This window comes from Theobroma cacao, chromosome 1, assembly GCF_053813885.1.
Source record: "Theobroma cacao isolate CCN51 chromosome 1, ASM5381388v1, whole genome shotgun sequence".
Taxonomy (NCBI): Eukaryota; Viridiplantae; Streptophyta; class Magnoliopsida; order Malvales; family Malvaceae; genus Theobroma; species Theobroma cacao.
The window spans coordinates 586,502-607,424 of record NC_142639.1 but is presented as its reverse complement, the minus strand read 5'-3'; the positions used below and the strand labels follow the sequence as shown (position 1 = coordinate 607,424).

The following is a 20,923-nucleotide window of genomic DNA, read 5'->3' as shown; positions in this document are numbered from 1 at the left end:
TGCGTGCGACGTGTACAGATATCCGTGAGTTCATTTTACGCGTGGGCCGTTCCCTTAATCACGACCGTTGATCTCTGGTGTCGAGAGCTTCTAGCTTTTCGCGTACCCCGTGTCGTCTTTAAAATCCCGTACTCGTCGGAGAAGATATAACCGGCGGCGATATGGGAGACATGGACGATGACGACGACCACGACGACGAAGGCGGAGACGGAGAAGCGCTGGCCGATCAGCAAATGACGACTGTATCTCGTCATGCTTTCGGCGACTCTGAGAGAACCGCCTTCTCTATATCGATAATCGAGGTTACTCAATTTTTCATCAAAATTCTCTGCAAAAAAAAAAAAAAACAGAAGTTTTGGAGTATAAATTTTTAACTTTGTTCATTAGTTGACGATGAGCAGAACATGAAAGAAGACTACGGCTTATTTGTGTGGCCATGTAGCATCATCTTGGCCGAGTATGTTTGGCAACAGAGATTGCGTTTTTCCGGGAATCGTGTCGTCGAGGTATTTTTCCATCATTAATTCTGAGTTTTTGGCTTTGGGATTTTCCCAATAACGGTGTTTGTTTTGCAGCTCGGTGCAGGTACTTGCTTACCTGGGTTGGTAGCTGCCAAAGTTGGCTCCTTTGTCACCCTTACCGATGATGCAAACAGATTGGAGGTAGAATTTTTACTTGTAATTATTTTGTCTTTAGGTGAAATTTTGACCAATTTGTTCAAAATTTAAAGGCTTGATGCAAATTTGCTTTTGCTTAAGCAGATTAGTGTAGTAACTACTAATATTTTTTACCTTGTTTAAGCCATTGTCATTAAGTTTTTCACTGCACTATTTGCAGGTGCTGGCCAACATGAGAAGAGTGTGTGATCTAAATAATCTAAACTGTGAAGTAAACTGTCTTTCGCTAATAATGTTCTATGTTGATTGCTTGAGTAATGTTGTTACTTTTTCGGCCTGGTGCCTGCATGAATTTCTGTTCATGGATTTGAGTTTTGGTTTTTCAGGTATTAGGACTGACATGGGGAGTTTGGGATGCATCCATATTTAGTTTACATCCGCAAATTATTCTAGGGGCTGATGTTCTTTATGATGCACGTGGTAAAACTACTTGTCAGTTGTCTAGATGTTATGCTTTTTCTTTTCACTAATCAATTAACTTTTAAGCTGAAATGTTAATGGAAACTTGTATTGGTTAGCCTTTGACGACCTCTTTGCTACTGTGGCATTTCTGCTCCAAAGTAATCCAGGATCAGTTTTCATAACAACTTATCATAATCGAAGGTACTATTCGCTATTCTGTCTCATTGGGATTCTGATGTATTTGTTGTCCATAGTTTCTTAATGATGTGTGGAAATTATGCTGGGGAATGTTGTCTTGTTTTCCGATATCAAGTTCTTATAAGTGTTTCTGCTGACAAATAATGTGCAGTGGTCATCATCTTATTGAGTTTCTAATGGTCAAATGGGGACTCAAATGTGTGAAGCTTCTTGATGGTTTTTCGTTGTTGCCATCCAATAAGGCAGCTAGGCTTAATGGAAACATTCAATTAGCAGAGATTGTGTTGAACCATGAGCGGATTGAGGTAATTAACAACCTTAAATTAGCATATGGAAGTTTCTTGTTATGCAGCCATTCTGATGTGCATTCTTACTTCTGACTGCTGCAGGAAACTTTTTCCTCTGGTGCCGGATGATTATGTGGTTTAGTTCATTTATATATTTGTTGATGTATGCTGCTTTTTGTAGCACAAATGAACTACACCGTTAAAGACAAGCTCAAGTTTAGTAAGATTGTACATTTCATGTTTGTTATAGACAATTGCTAAAAATAGAATTAATCCCATTTTGTCTGTTATTAGTTACAAAAATGGCTTGCCAACTGGAGTAAATTGTGAAGCCACATGCAGCTTGTCAGTTTTACTCTCAGTATTCTAGTGATTGATGCATATGCTGGTTTCACTTTTGCATTAGACATGGTCGAGTTGCTTGTTTGTATTTATCTGTATTTCATCAGTGAAAGCCCTACCTTGAAAGTAGGCTTTGCATGTCAAAGGGCAAGCTGGTTTTTTCCTGCTTTTCTTGATTTATGTTAATTTAGAATTAGGTTGGGCCTGAAGATGCAAAAGAAGAGGGAACAGTTTAATCTTTGATGCACTTTCCTAGATCTTTCTTTGAGGAGTATAAATTTGTAGCAAGTTATTGAACCCTTTGAAGCTCAAACATGAAAGTGTTCGGAACTAGAACAAATCAGTATCTTTTTGCATAATTATTCACTTATAGGTTGCAAATGCTGTTCTCACAGCAGGACACACCCAAGTTGTAAACAGGGCCAATGAAGCGAACCTAAAGCTAGTTTCTTAAGATATCCATAAGCATTGGTACCTCAACTTATTCTAATAGTGTAGCTGTGCTTCTTCAGCAATAAAATCTCGAGGAAAGGCAGCCCATTGATGGACAACCTGGCTTTCATAATTTAAAATATTAGAGAACTAAGCTAAGAGATCCTTAGTTTACTACCCTACAATCTTTTCTAATCTCTTGTCCACCGTTCAGGCTACTCATTTTGATCATAGATTTCACGAAAGCCTTCTCAAAAGCTTGTTTTGATGTGGCAAACTTGTGTACCAAATTTTTGGTCTTTGGATTTGTGAGCAGGGCTTGGTCTGAAGAAAACAGGGCCTTGCGCTGAAGGATCAGCTTGTAGTACGTGTTATCAAAAGTTGTTGAAGAAGGATCCATAGTCGCTCCAGCGTTCTTTGCCTTGTTGTTGATCGGGCAAACACTCCTTAAGCTCGCTGCAAATGAGGGATGCATCTTAGGGTCTATGTCCTGCGTTGCGTTGAAGTTGCGGATTCTGTTCACGAAGGATGAACAGTGTGAAAATCCAATAGTGTGGCCTCCTGCAAAAGCATCAGGTGCAACTTTTTTATCCCTTTTCCTTGTAAATATTGTAGAATCAGAAGTATAAAATTTGTCAATTCAGTTACCTGAAAGAGCTACAAGGTCATCCATGGATAGACCTCTCTGAGAGAAGCTTTGTTGCAGTTGAGATATGGTGAAGGTTGGAGCTGGCAACTGTAGGGTTTCACTAGCCTTCGATGTTCTCCCATCTTTTCTTCCCTTGGGCACATCCCACGTTGGACCTCCAGACTATCATGAATTCAAACAGACAATTAGAAATGACTCTTTGTTTTTTTCATTACCATTTTTTTCCTACAATGCACAGGTAGAAGCACACGAAAGAAGTCAGTCTTACTAGCACGACAGCATCCCTTGCAGCCAAAGCCAAAATATCAGCACATGAAACTACACCAGGGCACGAAGCTTCAATTTCTTTCTTAGCACCTTCAATAACATAAAATCCATGCAAAGAAAGGTTGGCAGGCCCATCTTTTTCTGCTTTATTATTTCCCTTGGAGTACAACAGCACAGAAGCATCACAACCCTTCAACCAAAGCAACCCCAAAAAAAGAAAAAAAGGTCAGTCAAATCTATAACCATCCAAACCAACTTCCAAAGATATGGTCTATGAAATTCTACACCAATTACCCTTATGAAACAGTCATGAAAATGCATCCGCAGAAGGGCAGCAGGGATTGTCTTATCCTTTCTTGTTTCGCTCTGGACGGCCTTTGAAACAATTGACTCAACATCAGGGCACGTTTTCTCATAGTGATTCAAGCTAAGAGCATCAGCTGGTGAAGATGCCGAGAGAACGATAAGTGAGCTCAACAGCGCTACGATCAAAGCCATGTTAAAAGAACTCTTTGGTCTTAGTTAGCTTTCAGCTTATTTTGCATGGAAACTTCGAAGATTTATGCAGATATATACAGAGAACCACAGACATCTGTTACTGCAGAAGGTGAGCTGGTGGCCCTGGAATAGTAATGAGAACTGCCTTAAGCAAGTACTGTTCATCAAGCAACACATGCATCCTCCCCCAAAAGTCGCCGTGCAACTGACCTTTTGTCATTTTCATAGCTTACCAAATAGAATCGTACACCTTTTTTGTTTCTTCCCCAAAATAAAGTTTGATCCAACAGAAAAGATAGAAGCTCGTGTGTAGTCACGGAAAAGAACTGCTCTTTTCAGTGGTTAAAAAGAAACAATCAGAGTCGTTATTTGTGTTTTTCAAAGCTTGTTTTTCAAGTCTTAGCTTTGTTTGATATGTTGGGTATGGCTAACAGTGGTATCTGTTGGGTTCTTTTACCAGTTTTTCATGATTATTAAGTTGAAAATATGGTAGAATTGGCGGTTCCCCATTTTCCTTTTTCTCCAGGCCACAACTTTTTCCCCATTTTCCATCTGCTTTGGATGCCATGGACTCGGAAGATTGTCATGGTATCATCAAATTGTGGACTTTAGCATTAATGCGTTGCTTAAAAGTTGGAACTGATGGAACCCAAACAATATTCAGGTCCAAACCGACCCCACACCTCACCTTCATCTTCAGATTTCAATCAAAGTTAGGAGCCTAAAGCCAGAACTTGATTGGGCTGGCTTACATAAGAAATGGGTTTCAAAACCAGATCCTTTTACAACTAATGGTGCCATAACTCTAACCAGCCTAGCCGAGCTGCACAAAAAAGAAAAAGAGAGAAAAGTGTTTGGAGGGAGAGTTTAAATTATATTAGGATGATCTCAAAAAATGTGATTTTTTAGGTATAAATCAAAGTTATACATAATATAATAGAAGAGTGTGGTTATTGTAGGATTAACAATATTACATGCTCTTAGAGATTGTCGAACCTCAAGAGAGCCGTGGTTACAAACTAAACTTGATCGATTTGGAGAGGATTTCTTTACTTTATGCCTTAAACGAATGGTTCCTGGTGAACATGTCAAATAATTCCATGGTTGAAAATATTCCCTGGGGTGTCCTATTTGTCTATACTTTATGGTTTATCTGGTATTGGCGTAACTTAAGCATCTTAGATGCTTCTTTCTCTTGGCCTTACAACGCCTGGCGGCAGATATGGTCCAAGTCGGAGGAGGCATGGGATATCTTGAAGTAGAATGAATTAGGAAATTATGATATCTTGGGAAATGCCTAATCATTCTTTTGTTAAATTGAATGTTGATTGAAGTGCCCAAGGAGAGCCATGGGTAGCTGCCGCGGGTGGTTGGCTCAGGGATGAATATGGTAATTGGGTAGTGGGTGACTGGGTTCCACACACAAAATTGGTATTACTTTTTCATTAACAGCTGAATTATGGGCAATTTACCAAGGCCTGAAGTTGTGTAGGGATAGAGGCTATAGGAGAATCCAGGTGAGTCTGACTCTTTATTAGCATTACAAAAAATCGTAGGCAAAAGTACCATATTTGATCCTAATGTTAATCTTCTTAAACTCATTAGAGAACTACTTAATCGAGATTGAAATTGTTTGTTATCTCATGTTTATCATGAAGCTAATCAGTATACCGATTAGATGACTACTCATTATGAAAATTAAGATTTAGATTTATATATTTTTTATGTTCTTCTTGATAGCATTGTTACATGTTTATTTGCAAACTATCTAGGCATAGCTTGACCAATAATGGTGAAAACGGTTTTATTTTTCTTCATAATATATAAAAAAAATAATAACACAAAAGCTTTCATTTTATATATATGTAAAAATGCAATTACGGTAGATAATATAAATTTTGAAATGAATTTAAGAATTAAAACCTATTCGGTTTTCAATTTTTTTTTCATGTCTAAATATAAAGTAGTCATTTGGTTTATTTTCAAGAAATAACACTTTTTGTTTCATGAAATTGCTACTACTATATTTATAAGCTAAAATGTTGAATTTTGTAAAAATATATTATTACGAATTATATAATGTATCTATAATAGCTTTAATATCATCAATCATTTCATTGGCCAATTACAATCATTATTCAAAAAGTTTGCTCTTTTAAAGGGTTGCTATAACAATAATAAAAATTAAAAAAAAAATGATAAGAAATTGGGAGGATAGAGATAATGATATTGGAAAAGGCAGGCAAACTCCAAATTTTATAACTTGGAAATGTAAGAATGCTATAACCAGTCTCTTAAAATCAAAACTTATTTACAATCCTATGTAATTATGCCACTAGCATGAAAAAAATAGGAAGCTAAAAATGCTTCCTTTTCCTGTATACCTATGACAATATGCCCATGGTACAGGTATGTAGAGGGAGGAAAGCCTCTGTGAAGTAAAGAATATGATTAAATCAGGGCAAAAAATGGAATGAGAGCAACTATGAGTGCATAAGACAAAGTTTTCATCTTGGGTGATTGGTTTGCCATGGGTGGCGATGCCCCTGAAATGTGAGATGTATTACCGTTCCCTGCTGTGGCTTCTGGATTGACAGCAACAGCAGGAGGGACTGCAGTTGGAGGCCTGACGGGTAAAGTGTTGGCCTCAATGTCATAACCTGTAGGAATCAGATCTCATTACTATTAGAGATTTAAAAGATCGATTGGAATCGAACAACGCATGGAAAACAGAAGAGAAGTTACTCACAGTCGGATGGGTTCCAGCCCAGTACCATCTTCTCACGATCAAAGACTATCCGATAACCAGTCATGAAATTTTCTGGATTGAATTAATAAATATGTAAGAAGCAATCAAGCATTTGCTCAATGCCCAGAAGGGGAACAAAATGAAACAAAACTGACTCAATGCCTCCAGAAACTAATGGCATGTATGGCTTTGATGAAGTCCAGTAACAACTAGAGGAGGTACATCATTTTATAGATAAGGAGATTTAGCAACATTCGATCCCACATCACTCCAGTGTTTGTAAGATACGAGATGAATGCATCCTCCAGTGTTTGGAAATTGGAAGCTATATTCTCTTTATACTAAATGTTCACTCTTATCTGGAGTTTTATCTCAGTAAAGGTATAGAATTCATTATCAAATGAAAGTGTAACTGCAGTGCTCTACTAGGCCAAAGTCAAACACGGTTTTCATTATAACCATTATAGAGTAAGCTCCACAAAAAAGTAATAAGCAATGCTAATTGTGTCGGGAGATACTTACGTCCAATGATATTCACATCGTCACTTTTCACAACACCCAAACAGTATAAATCTCCACTCTGGAGATAAAAAAAAAAAAAACAAAGATTAATTGCAGCGTAAGTCAAGGAAAAGGATTAAAATCTGATAGAACTGACATGAACTTTTACCTTCAATGAAACCACTACTATTGGATCATCAACGAAAAAAGAATCTCCACCTTTCATTGTCAGATTCACTACAGGGTACGTAAAGTTGGTTTGATTTGCACTGTGATGTAAAAGAAGAAGTCAGTGCTCAAGGGCTGAGGGCTAGGAACGATAATACAGAAGTCTTTTTTGGTAGGTTTAGATGAAAAGATTACCTTAGGTCATAACAATAATCAAAGGGAAGGTCGGAAGAATCAGATGTATGCCGCTTCTCTATGGCCATATTGTTGAACTGCCAAATAACATGATGATAAATACTTACATGGGAAGAAACGAACTCCAGGAAACAGCATGAAACGTAGGATTTGAACTACTTACACTCTCAGAAATAAAAGTATAAGCTGGGTCGTTCAAATATGTAAATGAGGTACCGGAGTCAAAAACTGCACTGAAATCAAGATCCCCAGCATTTCCTCCCACGTTTATTTGAGTGATACTGACATTATAAGTTGGGCTGAAAATGAATATCAATAAGAGAAGTCAGTAAAACCAACAAAAAACCTGTATCAGAAAAGTGTCATGCCAGACTCAACAAGCTTGTTATCATTTATCATCATCAATGCAACCAGAAAAGTAACCACTTACTGTGATTTCCTGAGATTAAATGGTGTTTCTCCTTGATATGAGCTGCCCCTATCACCAAAAGTGATTCTTCCAATCCCATCACGTCCAAAGCACATAGAAAACGAATTTGAAGTAATATTTTCATTTGCTAATGTGCTAGGAACAGATATATTGTCCATACCAAGCCCAAAAAGACCATTAGGAGCGGCACCATTCAAGAATGATCCAGTCTGAACCTTCCCACAACTGCAATACAGCAGCACATCCGAATCAGAAGTCCGACAACTAGTAAAAAATTTCTAAACAGACATTCCAATAACAATGTGAAGCAATATTAAGGAAAGAGGATGGTGGGACATAGATATTCCATGAATAAACAAAAGTAAAAATCATTATATCAGAAACCTCACTGACCACACACCCCTCTCCCTAAGATTCTATCAAATGATTTTTCACCCAACTTTCAACAGCCTAACCTGAGAATCAGATTATTTTACTAAGACTTTTACAAAGTAAATGACCACAGGAATAGCAGACTACCGGTGCATATCATGTTGGTCTCACTTATATATCATCCACTAACTCTATTTTCTAGGACCACAGGGTGGAAATTCTGGCATTTACAATAATGTTTGTCAATGGCAAAGGAACTTAAAATTACAAACCCGAAAGTAATCTTGGCTTGGACAGCTTTGGTTTTATCCTCATCTGTGGTTAAGTGCAAGACATCCTCCACCAAGACCCCAGTAGATGAAGTACCATTGGACAGATAGAGAATTTGATAAGGACAATTACTTTGAGATGAAGAACATCTTTTTTGCTGTTCACACATGTCACTGCTACAAGGAACCTTGGAGCTAGTAGATGAAGTATTGGGGCTGTAGATATTAAAGTCTATTGTCTGCAACACAAAAATAGTGTTCAAGAAACTCAGGCCAAAATTCTAATTGACTAGAGATAAACCATTAAAGCTGCACAGGAAAATTTACAAACTTGTGGTAGGAAAAATATATGAAGAATTGAAGAAATAAATAAAGCATAATATTTCAGAGATTCTCTTTTATTTAATGAAGTGAAAGAGATAAAAGTTCAAATTAAAAGAAAAGAGTTACCTGGCCATCGGCTGTGCTTAAGCCTTGCACGCAACTGGAACAATCACATGGCAACCAGAAGAGGTCGCTGCCAGTGTCTAGTGCCACCAAAAATGACAAAGCCGGCGACCCTACTGATACATTCGCGTAATACAAACTGTAATTCCCCAAAATTGGGAAAAAAATTATTAGTACTTAACAATTCAATCCTAAAGGAAGCAGATGAAGAAAAATTGAGATTTAAAGAGAAAAAAAAAAGGAAAAAGAAGATGGCAGAGGAAGAGACAGAATAGTTAATCCCTGAAGTTCTGTCTAGAGGAAAATTTGAAGGAAAGGGAAGCTCAAAAGGGGAAAATAAAAAGAAAAAGTGTTCATCTTTTGCTTTATTCATTTTTTGTTCTCATTTTCATCCCAATTCTATTTCCTTAACAATTTTCCACCAACCAAACATAGTCCAAACCTACTAAACAGTTAAGCTGAGTGCTGAAATAAGAGGGAAAAAATTTCCAGTTTTTCTCAGCAACCAAACAGAACAAAAATGCCAAAAACTAAAACAAAAAAATATAAAAAAAATGGAAAGAATGGAAATTCGCCTCTGGATTGTCCAAAATTCACTTTACAAACTATAATTAGTAAGAACTTTTAAGCAAAAATAATATCTTCAAAAATCATTTGAAAAAAAAGAAAAAAGAAGGTGAAATTCATAAGAACAAAAAGGAGTGAGATTGAGGTGGCGAGAAATCATACAATCCCAAGCCACTCAATCGATAAGTCTCGTTTCCATCGAGAAACGTAACCGGCGTCTGATCATTAGCCGTCGCCAATCGACGGCCCTTAATTATTTTATCACGATGAACCATAGCACTGTAATACTCCAGACTTCCCTTCGCCGGTAACTCATCGACGGTCAGGAAATCCTTAACCGGATCCGAATACCTATGATGGATATCGAACCCGAAAGTACCGAACCCGTAACAACAACTTCCCGCGCTTAACCCCAACACCACTAACAACAACACACAACTGTAACTACTCAACTCACTCATGTCTGAAAAAAAAAAAAAAAAACTCTTTCCTGTCTTCAAATTTCTTTTCCCTGAAAAAAAAATGCGGAAAAAAATTTTATTTGGCCTTTGGTCGTTTGTCACGTTTGGGTCAAGTTCTTGTAGGAGAAAATCGAAACGCAAAAGTCAAATGAAGGCGCGGTTGTTCGGTACCCACAACTGTGGTCGGGAGGTGGGTCCGACAAAGGATTTTATGTATTTCATTATTTTATTAATTAATTAAATTACACTTTAATTTTTTTCTCTTTTTTTTTTGTCGGGAAACCCCTCGTATTTTGGAGATTTCACGTTTTTACACCTGCTTCTTTTCCCTATTAATATTCAACCCCTAGAATTTTATTATATATTTTTTTAAATAATTGTTCTCGGGATTAGATGAGCAAATTACTGACACATATATACCTAACAAATCCCTAAGCCACTAACTAATCTTTTGTCTACGTGCATATAAATATGAATTTTTTACTCTTTTTATTTATTTGTTATCTAATTTATAATTTTTTAATTATTTTTTATATTTAAATTTTGATTATACATGCATGGTCCATCATGAATCATGCCTCTTTGTTTTTTTAAATTATTTATCAAAGTGATGATCTCCAAACCTAAACTATTTTTTTTTTACATTAGTCAACTATCCGTTGTTTCAATTTCACCAAACACTTTGAAGTTTGTGTGTGATCTTTGACTTAACTCATTTTTAATCTACTATCTTTAAGTAAAGTTTTTTGGCTATTCATCCTATCATAATATAATATTATTTTAAAAATTATATATTTACTTTCTCATGGTTGGTAAGTTTTCCATCATATGATTATTAATGAAAGTTTTAAATCGTATTTTACTTATTACTAAGAGACGTGTTTTGATTTTTTTTTTGTCGACAAGATGTTGAAAGTCAAAGGTTTAATTAATTAATTTATATTTAAAAATAACTTAGCTTTGTATTAAACTTACTCGTACATAGACAATAATATAATTAAATAAAGCGTGTATTTAATGAACACATAAATACTTGTTAATCACTAATTAAGTAAAGAAAACAAAATTTGAAAGTATCGAACATATAACTTTTATTTCGAGACACAAAAATTAGGATTAGTTAAATACATCGTAGCCTAAAAAAGGAAAAAGACTTGCATGGTTAGACAATAAAAAAAATGTCTATTAAGGCTGCCGGTTCAAAATAAAAAAGTAAACAAAAATCAAAGCTAGACTAAAAAAAATATATTCACGTATTTTAATTCAACCATATAAATAAAAAAATATTAATAATTATATAAAAAATATATGAAAATGGCATAATTAATTAAATATATAAAAAAATCTAACATATTATATAACTAATACAACTATTACACAAGTTAAATTAATTTTATCGATCTGGTACGATGTTAATCGAGCGTGTCTAAAATTATTAAATCTAAATCGAGAAGGAAGTAAAACAAAGAGGCCATGTTGGTGAAAAAGGAAACATAGGAGGGAGTGTACGAAGAAAAAAAAAATAGGTAAGACGGGGGGAGGTTGGAGGTTAGTTTGTGAAAGCAAACGGGGGGAGGAATAAAAAGTAGTCCATGCTTGGGATAGCTCTCGCTATCTCCCTTCTGGAAAAATGAGAGCCCGCATCATACGCCACGCGTCAAACATTTATTTCTACGACTTTGATCAGATTGGTTAATGTGGAGGGTTCCTTTCGAGTTAATAAAGCACTGATTGAGGGGCGCGGATAATCCGATGATTACCAATAACGCGTCATCGTCGTCAATCAAGGGGAATTTCATTTTGGCTTTGGTCAAACTGAAATATCAAAGGACGCACACATTTCTCTCGCCTTCCTTTTGTGCTTACAACGACGTCCCCATCCCCACGATCTTTAAACACGTGGAACACTCTCAATCGTGTGGCCGCAACCGTATCCGCATCCTCACAACACGCTGGCCGGTTGTCGCTGCGCAGCATACGGGCGGCCCGGACACATCATCTCGTTACACGTGGCAATTGTATTCTTATTTTGTTTTAATGATAAGTTTTTATTCTCAAAGAGTTTATATTGTATAATATCTCGTAAAATTAATATACTAATTTTTTTGGAGTGAAATTATATTTTTCGAACAGAATTTATTCATAAAAAATTAATTAAGAAAAAAATACTAAATGTTACATGAAAAAAATTAAAATAATAAACGGTGTAGGTAGAATTTATTACTTATTATTTTAATTTAATTAACAGCAAAAGATTAGTGTAAGTTCCATTAAGTGCTTTATTCAACTTTTTCTAAGGTTTGAAGGTTTCAACTTGGACAAAATTCGAATGGGAAGGGACAAAAGAGAAAGTGGGAGGCAACCTCGACGAAGCAATATATGGCTTTTGTCAGGAAACTGTGACGCAGGCAAACTTGCATTATTTCATTAAAGAAATGGTTCATGGTAGCTGGGAAATCGCTTAACCAAAGGCAGGGCGTGAGAAAGCAAAGACTTTGGAAAACTTGTGGTTGGTAATTTGTCCAAATCATAGACAAGTAGTCAATTTCATCACGTTTTTAGTCACACGCAAGCAATGTGGAGAGAAAAGAGCAAATTTTCATAATTTTACAGGACTTTCAGAAGGTTCCTGGATGGGCCTGCAAGGCACGAGCAACGTCGGCGATGACTTGCTTAATTCTACACCCTTAAAGTTTGTTGTAGTATTATACATAGAGTCAGCACCTGCCCTGGTTAGAACTCAGCCTAGAAGGTCAGTTCTTTGTTTTGGGTAGCTTATGGTAAGTATCACAGTTCATATCAAAAAAATATTATCCGTTTTGATTCATTGAATTTTATAATTTTATCTCACAAAAAATATTTTACAAGTTAAAAATGATATAAATACTTAAATATTTAATCATTCTTTAATATACAATTGGTGTGAGATTCACGATTTCTCCTTAGAACTGTAACACTAGGTCTGGAGACGACAAGAAAAGTAAGGTTGCTGCTGCTAGGACTGTTGCCAGCAGCAACTGGAACCTCGATTGCAAAGTTAAAAATTGAAACACACAGTTATACAAATATGTCAACAATTTTGGGTTGGCAAAAACAAATTCTTAGATTACTGCTAGAGAGTGATTCCACCAAAAATGTGTTAAACTTGTATTGTGGCTATACATGGAGAACAATGTCTCTGTGTTGCTGTTCAGAATACAACAATGACACCTACTCTCTGCTAAAATAAAAGGAAAGGAAAAGATGTGGACGATAAGCAATGATACAATCGCATGTAGAGGCGTATGCAAAGAATCCTATACCATGGCTTCGGCTAGGGAACTGGTAAAGGTGTTTTCATTGCTATTTCTATGAAGATAAAAGGAGGATATAGCCCAAAATTTTGCTACAGCAGGGGATTGCAACTGGCTTGAGAAAGTAGCCCAAAAATACCTACAATAATAGAGACAATATGGAGACAAATCCGAGGCAAGACAGAGGAGAAACTTGGAAATGGCAAGATCGCAATGCAAATGAAGTGTGAGAATTATTTTTCCCGATATCTTTTGTTGCTTCTGGGGTAGAATAATTACGGATTCCGACAGCAAAGGCAGGAGGCGCAGAGGCAGCATGTGATTCTACTACGGACGCACTGGTTTCATCAATGTCATAACCTGCATGAAAGCCAATGAATTCTGTAAGTAACCAAGGTCAATATATGAAGGCATAGAGGAAAGGTATGTTTATGAATAAAAGCATGACTTACAATCAAACTTCTTCCAGCCCAAGACAAATCTTTCTCGGTCAAACACAACACGGTAGCCAGTCATAAAGTTTTCTGTTTAGAGGAAATAACGGCCAAATAAGGAAACACATAGATTCATCGAGAAATAGAAATCATTGTGGAGATGGTTTTAATTCATCATCTACAGAAGTGCATCAATGAGCCTCATTAAATCAAGCAATGTGAAAATTATATCGCCTAATTCACCTATCTTCATTCTTTAATGCAGGCAGCCAGGCAATAAAGGAACCAGATTTATGTGTTGTAATTTTTAAGTGAGATTACAAGCATAAAACTCCTAGAAATCAAGCAAACCTATGTTTGTCTTTTAATCACTTCCAACTTTATAACACAGTGGAAACACTCAATTAATCACATGCAATATGTAAGACTTACGTCCAATAATATTCAGTTCTGTACTCTTGACGACAGCCAAGCAGTATACAAGTTTACTCTGCAAATATTAGAGATCAAATTGTTTAATGCAATTTTTCATGTAAAGAAAAACAAAAAAGGTAAAAAAATCTAGGAGCAGGACACTACCTGAGTGGAAATGACAATTATTGGGTCATACACAGGAAAGTGACTTTCACCTTTCATTGTTAAACTCATACTAGGTATTAAACTGGCATTTGCATCAGGGCTGCATGCCACAAAGAAAGACGATAAGATGTGCAGACTTCAGCCTAAGCGGAGAAAAAGAAGATATGAACAAGACTAAACAGCGGACCTCATATCATAACAGTACTCAAAGGGAATCCTTGAATCAGGTGGACGCCGCCTATCTTGTGCTTGAGAATGGAACTGTAAAAGAGCATAAATTACTAAGTTGCGACATCATGTAAATGTAGGATCAAGTCCCATTGGTTTTTAATATGTGAAGTACTTACATTCTCAGAAAGATTTGAATATGTTGGGTCAACCAAGTATGTAAATGAGGTCCCAGAATCAAAAAGAGCTGTAAAATCATCATCAATTAAAGTTGTCCCCACCCGAATTTGAGTTATGGTAATGTTATAGGTTGGACTGCAAGATAAATCATGACAAGATGTTAGACAATTAGATAAAATGTTCCATCAGCAAATACACCAATCTAAATTCACTGATGACCAGCATCAAGTAAATGAGAAAATTACCACTTACCGTGATGGGTTAAGATTAAATGGGGTCTCTTCCTGGTCAGGACTACCTTTGTCTCCAAAACTGATCCTTCCAATTCCATCATGTCCAAAACACATGGAGAAAGAATCAGCTGTTAAACCTTCCTGTGATAGAATGCTGGGAACTGATATCTTCTCCATGCCAAGCCCAAATAAACCATTGGGAGCTGCAACGTCAAGGAATGAACCGCTTTGTACCTGCCCACAGCTGCACAATTTATATTGCATTTTCATCTGAACCTAGACAAGAGTTGAGAAACAAAATATTGGCCTACGCAGAGCCCTTATAAAGAAAGAATGACAGAATAAGTACTGGTTAAGCTGAATATAGAAATTGCTTACCCAAATGTGACATATGCCTTGACCAATTCTGGATGACCATCTTCTGTCGTGAGGTGAAGAACATCCTCCACTAGAACCCCAGAAGTAGAAGTTTGAGCTGACATGTAAGAGACCATATAAGGACAATTACTGAATGTTCCGAGACATTGGTTACGAAGTGCACACAAGCTGCTGTTGCAGGTGACCTTTTTGCTAGTCGATGATCCTTTAGGGTCATATATGCTAAGCTCAAAATCCTGCCACCAAGAAAGAATGCACAGTTTAATACCAATACAACTAGTGAAGGAAGTGATCGGTGAACCTAATTGGTTCGCTAGAAGCCCCACTCGTACTTTTCCCACTGAACCAATTTAGTGCAAAAGTTGTACTGTTAGAGCATCTTAAGGAGCAATTTAAACACAACGAGATACAGTTTCTACTCTTAAATGTACTACTATGCTTATTTGGACAACATATTTGACTTCTAGAATGAACAGAAGAAGGATCTGAGTGCAAAAATTTTTGCTACAAACAGACAAATTTGAAACAGAACTGCATCTTTTGGGACCAGTTGAAGAACATTCTTAGAGTTCCAAATGCATTAGGGACATGAAGAAAAGGCCAACAAAACATAAAATGGAAATCAGAATATAATGGAAAAGAAAAAGAAGAAAGCATACAGAAGCATAAGTAGTTCCTTCAGTTGGAGCACATTTGTTGCAATCACAGGGCACCCAGAAAAGATCACTCCCTGTATCCAGTGCCACCATGAACTTCACCCCTGGAGTCCCCAATTGCACTGTTGTATAATGTAAACTGTACCAAACAAGATTACAAAAATAAAAAGTTTACCAACAAACCCTAAATTTAAAACTTCCCAGAAAACAACCAAAAAAAAGGAAAAGGCAAAAAGATTCTTACAACCCTAAAGAGCTGATTCGGAAAGTGGAGTTGCCATCAGAGAAAGAAATGGGTGCATTAATACCAGAGAGCTGGCGGCCGCGGAGGAGGCGATCACGGTGAGCTAAAACGGCGTAGTATTCAAAAGAGCCTTTTACAGGCCAATGAGAGAGTTTTCCAGTGGAGTTGGACCAGTTCTTGACGGGTTCGGAGAAACGGTGGTGCATCTTGAAAGTGAAGATTCGGCCATAGCTGAGCTTAAAGCTTAAGACCCAGATTGGCATCAAGAATAAAAAGACTGTCTTTAACAAAGACACCATTTTTCTTTAGTAGCTATCTCAGGAGAATTGCAGTGGAGATTCTACAAAGATTTGCATTTGGACAAAAAAAAAAGGCCAGTTGCAAGTTGAAAAACTGAAGGATATCCAAAAAAAAAAAAAGGATTGGGTTTGGATCTTGGCCTTGGGTTGCTTTAGTTTTCAATGAGAGAAATATTATTTTAGTATTTTCTTTCTGTTCAGAGGATTTTGAAGTGAAATGCGGTGTTTGTTCTTGCTGTTACAGTGGAAGTGAAACTGTAGCATTGCATGTGGACTTTGGGGCCTACTTTCCCTTTTTATTGTTTTGACAGTTAAGGACTTTGAACGGGCAGGTGGGTCTTTTTCCCAGTTTTCTTTTTGTCCTGTTTCTTGCTTCTTCTCTCATTCTCTTTCCTTAATTACACTCTTTTCAGTGCTCATTTAGTTAGTTAGGATCCAACTGACTGGTTTTCACATGTTAATACAGCCAGAAAGCTTTTCTGATCGGTCTGTTGTGAAAAGCTTGGGGTATAGATTTGCATATGTATTCAGAGGAGGAACTTTGGAACTTCATTGAAGGAAACCTCTGGGTGATGAAAGAAATGTGAAAGGATTACAAAGGTATCCAATTTGGAATAAAGGGTTGACAGAAAGAGAAGAAATGTGAATAACTGAAATACCAGGAAAGGGAGGATTGCCATTTCTTTTACCAAAGGGGCACCATCCACCAGGTGACTCCTCTGAAACATGTCATTCAAAAAGAAAAATGGAGGTGTGAAAGGAAATACTCATCCAACTTGAAACAATTAAGAAATCTGAAACCATTGCGTGATGATGATAACATTTTATATGTACAAGGCACATCTGATATTCTGATACCATTCAACTTATGATATTTACAAAGAAAAAATCCCACAATTACATTAGAAAAAGAAGGCATGGTAGTACTAAAGTTAGGATACCAAAAAAAACCCCACAAAAGAAGGGTGCTTCCACTGCAAGAAATCCGGGCTTTCTGCTGTGGACCATTTCTGATGCTCAAACGGGAGAGGCAGAGGTGATGCCAAATTTATCTGAAAGCTTAGTTCGAGTGAAGGGCGAAAGAAGCTCCATTTGATGAATGAAGTGCACGTCGTGAACCAAGGGATTACCTGTTCTCCCCGGAGGTGAACCTGAATAACAGGATGGAGAGCAGCCGGTGCATGCTACTGATTCTCTTCCATCACCTGTCTGCATGGGGAATTCATATATATGAAGCTATTAGAAATCATCAAAAAATGTATAGTTTTTCTCATTTTGATTACTTTGAAAGAAATATTTAACCTTCTCAGCGATCATGTTCAGAACTCCACTTCTCCCATCAGTATTGGGTTGGCTGATTACAGAAGAGAACAAATGAGTTCATATTTCAGAGGTTGGACAATTGCAGGCTTCCTTAACATAAATTTGATTAAGGAACAACCCTTTTTCCAGAACATTTGTGATAAAGTTAAACAAAGGAAAACGAGAAAGGAGAAAATAGAGGAACTTTGTAACATGGCAATCAAACCTGTGCTTGCTGCATCTGAGGGGCTTGAGAAACTCAGGAATGGGAGGTCCAAGGCGGCGAGGTTTCGGGCAAAGGGGCTGCTCATCACCTCCAAAGACAATGTTGGTCGTCTCTGAACCTGAATGAAGAAGGTTGCTTTTAACCGGTAAATGCTGCATAGTTCTCTCTCCTGCCTTCCTCTCCAAAGAAAGAAGTAAAAACAAAATCGCAGTCACAAGCAAAACACAGAAACTTGTGACTTATTTATTAATCTCTCATTCAAATGGCAATAAATAAAAACCGTCCTTTAATATAAAGACTAGCCACCCCAAGACACAGAGAGAGAGAGAGAGAGAGGGATTACTGATCAGTGAAGCCGCATTGGGTTGCAGACCTTGCACAAGTGAAGGAGAAATTCCATTTGCTTGGCTAAGAGTAGAAGTAGGACAGTTCTTTAGACTCTTGACTAGTTGGCATTGATCTCCTAGTTTTCCTCCATTTCTCATCTTTGCCCACAAATAATTTCATCCAAGTTTCCTCCCATGGAACTTTTCTCCTCCCATTTCAGGAATTATCTAGTTTGATTCTCACATATATTTTCTCATTATCTCATACATATACCATTCTGCTCTGACAAATACAAGGCTTTTGATGAAAACTCCCATATAGCCATGAATCCTCAAAAGTCACGTTTGCAGCATGGATTATCGGGTACTTTGGACCCTGTTTTCCGCTTTTGATAATATACTATCTTTTCTTGCTTAGTGGCAAATATCGTGATAACCGTTGTAATAAAATACATAAAAGAACTAATCTCCGCAATATGAATCACGATCTAAGAACTGCTGAAGGCTGACAAGAGAAAGAATGTTGAATTCCCTTTCACTCCTTTCAGACTTTCTACATCAACAGGCTTCCAGATCCCCAAATTCATACGTCTCCATTTCCCAAAGGAAGTGAAGGGAAATTAGCCTGCCTTTCTTTTTAGTATTCATCTTGCCCTGCCTAACAGGTAACCAGGTTGAACCTAGCCAACAAATAGATGGTTCTTTTTCCGGTACCAATATAAGCTTATGCAGCATCAACACCCCAATTTTGCATCAACAATTAAATAGAAAACTGACTAAATACAAGCACTCGCAAGCAACTCTCTTCCAGTTAGGCATGCCTAGAAAGAGGAAGAGGAAAAAAGACTCGAGAAGGATAAAAGGTGCAGGTGATGGAACCCAAACCCACACCCCCCCTGCATCTACAGTTTTATTTATTGTACAAGCCAAGGTCAAAACATCCACAGAACAAAGAGAGAACAGATAAGTGTTCATTCATAAATTTTATGCACCGGGATACCATCAGAACCTATTGGAACTCGAGTACTTTAGTGATAACTCTATTATATAGAGTTATCACAGGATACTTTTTGGAGCATAAATTCTGCTTATTCTTTTAATTTTCTACATAGTTTTTAGTAAATTTGCATGCTTTTTAGTATAAGTTAACTTTTAGGTTGTTTAGTATCATTTAGATAATTTTATCTTCATTTCTTTTCAAAATCTCTTAAATCAACCTATTGAACCTCTTGATGTTGAAGGAATCATGGAGCCGAAAGAGAAGCTGAAAGTGAGGATCACAACTACTCCACACTAGGCAGCTTGAAGGAGGAGAACATGGAAGCAGAAAGCTCAAAGTTGCAGTAACAAGAATGTCCAGATGGAGAGTTTCTCGCTGCAGTGAGAAACAGGGCGCTAAGGTAGGAGGATTTTCGCTGCAGCGAGAATTCAATCTCAGTGCAGTGAAAATGAAGATCTTTGCAATGCCAAGTCAGCAAGAATCTCGCTGCCGCGAGAACACGTCAGAAAATGAAATATACTTTGCATGAGATTCTAGGTCAAGGCTGAAAGAAGAGGGGAGTATAAATAGGAAGCTTTGCACAGAAAAAGAGGGGGATTCGGAAGACACTTTGGGCAAGAAGAGGCAGAAGCAAAACGAGAAAGAGAAGAAGATTCAAGGGCTAGAGCTTGTAAAGCTGCAACAGAACATCTCTCTCTAGATTTGAATATTTCTCTCTCTATCTGATTTTGTAAAACAATGATTTTGTTTGTTGTATTGTGTACTCTTCTTTTTTAAATGTTCAGCTAAAATTATTAATCTAGAATTATGATTGAGTTTAATATGTAATTTGAAATTTGGTTGGTTGGTTGCTTAGTCTCGTTAAAAATATTGATGTTTACCCAAATTTGAATTTAACGTCCATTTATTTACTTGATCACCATTTAAATGAGCTTAGGTATTTAAATGACACTTGAAAGAGTTAGTCTAAATTAAACCTTGAATTGGATAATGTGTGTTTAAAACACTTAAAAAGGAATTTTAGTGTTTTAATGTGCAATTAGATTAGACATACATTTAATTGCCACATATGGTCAACTTGTAGAGTCTTGACTTAAAGAGCTTATTCTAGTTGTCTCCTATAGACATATAGTGATTCAATTAGGTTAAGTAAGTGTGTAATATCTCGACCGAGAATTATACATACCTTAAGATTCTAGACTAACATCAACTTTCATTGAGATTAAGTAATTAACTAAACCCAATTCCAAGTGAAATATTAAACGATACCATAATCGTAGAATATTAGAACATTGATTCCACCTCAATTTATTTTTTGCACCACTTAATTTAGAGTTAGTTAATTTGATTACATTTTTTTTTTATCATAGTTAAAATTTGATACTTTGATAAAATTAATTTGTTTTAATTTTAGTAGTTAGCAACAATTATTATATCAACTCCTTGAGGATCAACACTTCAACTCATCACTTTACTACTTGTCGTGATGGTGTCCACTTGCACGTAATCTTTGCTTATATCTTGCATTCAAATTGAACATATCCCATATTGCACAAGCAAAAGATAAATTTTTAGAAATCAACATTTAGCAGTTGGATTTATGACTTGGAAACTGAATGAACAGATTGATGCACATCACCATCATGATGTGAAACTCCACAAACGTGGTTGATTCTGTATTTTCCAATCCTTTC

General features: G+C 36.7%; 5 protein-coding genes across 8 annotated transcripts; 1 reads left to right on the top strand and 4 right to left on the bottom strand.

Moving 5' to 3' along the window:
• Window positions 1-20: 20 nt before the first annotated feature.
• On the top strand, window positions 21-4,261 carry LOC18610718 (Putative methyltransferase family protein). Of its 3 annotated transcripts, none has more exons than XM_088804652.1 (9): window positions 21-302; window positions 402-506; window positions 576-662; window positions 838-888; window positions 1,004-1,097; window positions 1,196-1,280; window positions 1,429-1,582; window positions 1,667-2,914; window positions 3,226-4,261. In XM_088804652.1, exons 1-8 carry the CDS (start codon window positions 162-164, stop codon window positions 1,691-1,693), a joined length of 744 nt encoding a protein of 247 aa, XP_088660778.1. In that variant the 5' UTR covers window positions 21-161; the 3' UTR covers window positions 1,694-2,914; window positions 3,226-4,261. The 3 variants fall into 3 exon arrangements, with proteins under 3 accessions (XP_088660778.1, XP_088660781.1, XP_088660780.1); XM_088804655.1 differs by having other exon boundaries at window positions 388-506; XM_088804654.1 differs by lacking the exon at window positions 838-888.
• Window positions 2,238-3,752, bottom strand: LOC18610717 (peroxidase 64-like). The gene is made up of 4 exons (XM_007046549.3): window positions 3,549-3,752; window positions 3,256-3,444; window positions 2,987-3,149; window positions 2,238-2,899 (listed from the first exon to the last, which is right to left on the bottom strand). Exons 1-4 carry the CDS (start codon window positions 3,750-3,752, stop codon window positions 2,505-2,507), a joined length of 951 nt encoding a protein of 316 aa, XP_007046611.3. The 3' UTR covers window positions 2,238-2,504.
• A 1,720-nt stretch (window positions 4,262-5,981) lies between the features above and the next one.
• On the bottom strand, window positions 5,982-10,007 carry LOC18610716 (aspartyl protease family protein 1). The gene is made up of 10 exons (XM_018114136.2): window positions 9,613-10,007; window positions 8,887-9,022; window positions 8,440-8,675; window positions 7,796-8,020; window positions 7,529-7,664; window positions 7,366-7,442; window positions 7,172-7,271; window positions 7,024-7,081; window positions 6,502-6,573; window positions 5,982-6,412 (listed from the first exon to the last, which is right to left on the bottom strand). Exons 1-10 carry the CDS (start codon window positions 9,909-9,911, stop codon window positions 6,204-6,206), a joined length of 1,548 nt encoding a protein of 515 aa, XP_017969625.2. The 5' UTR covers window positions 9,912-10,007; the 3' UTR covers window positions 5,982-6,203.
• Window positions 10,008-13,034: 3,027 nt separating this feature from the next.
• LOC18610714 (Eukaryotic aspartyl protease family protein) lies at window positions 13,035-16,616 on the bottom strand. The gene is made up of 10 exons (XM_007046544.3): window positions 16,077-16,616; window positions 15,836-15,971; window positions 15,177-15,412; window positions 14,818-15,042; window positions 14,565-14,700; window positions 14,405-14,478; window positions 14,218-14,317; window positions 14,071-14,128; window positions 13,657-13,728; window positions 13,035-13,564 (listed from the first exon to the last, which is right to left on the bottom strand). Exons 1-10 carry the CDS (start codon window positions 16,373-16,375, stop codon window positions 13,344-13,346), a joined length of 1,557 nt encoding a protein of 518 aa, XP_007046606.2. The 5' UTR covers window positions 16,376-16,616; the 3' UTR covers window positions 13,035-13,343.
• Window positions 16,617-17,392: 776 nt separating this feature from the next.
• Window positions 17,393-18,061, bottom strand: LOC18610713 (uncharacterized). Of its 2 annotated transcripts, none has more exons than XM_088803053.1 (3): window positions 17,883-18,061; window positions 17,678-17,729; window positions 17,393-17,584 (listed from the first exon to the last, which is right to left on the bottom strand). In XM_088803053.1, the coding sequence occupies exons 1-3, from the start codon at window positions 18,059-18,061 to the stop codon at window positions 17,393-17,395; spliced, it is 423 nt and encodes a 140-aa protein (XP_088659179.1). The 2 variants fall into 2 exon arrangements, with proteins under 2 accessions (XP_088659179.1, XP_007046605.3); XM_007046543.3 differs by having other exon boundaries at window positions 17,904-18,061.
• Window positions 18,062-20,923: the final 2,862 nt, after the last annotated feature.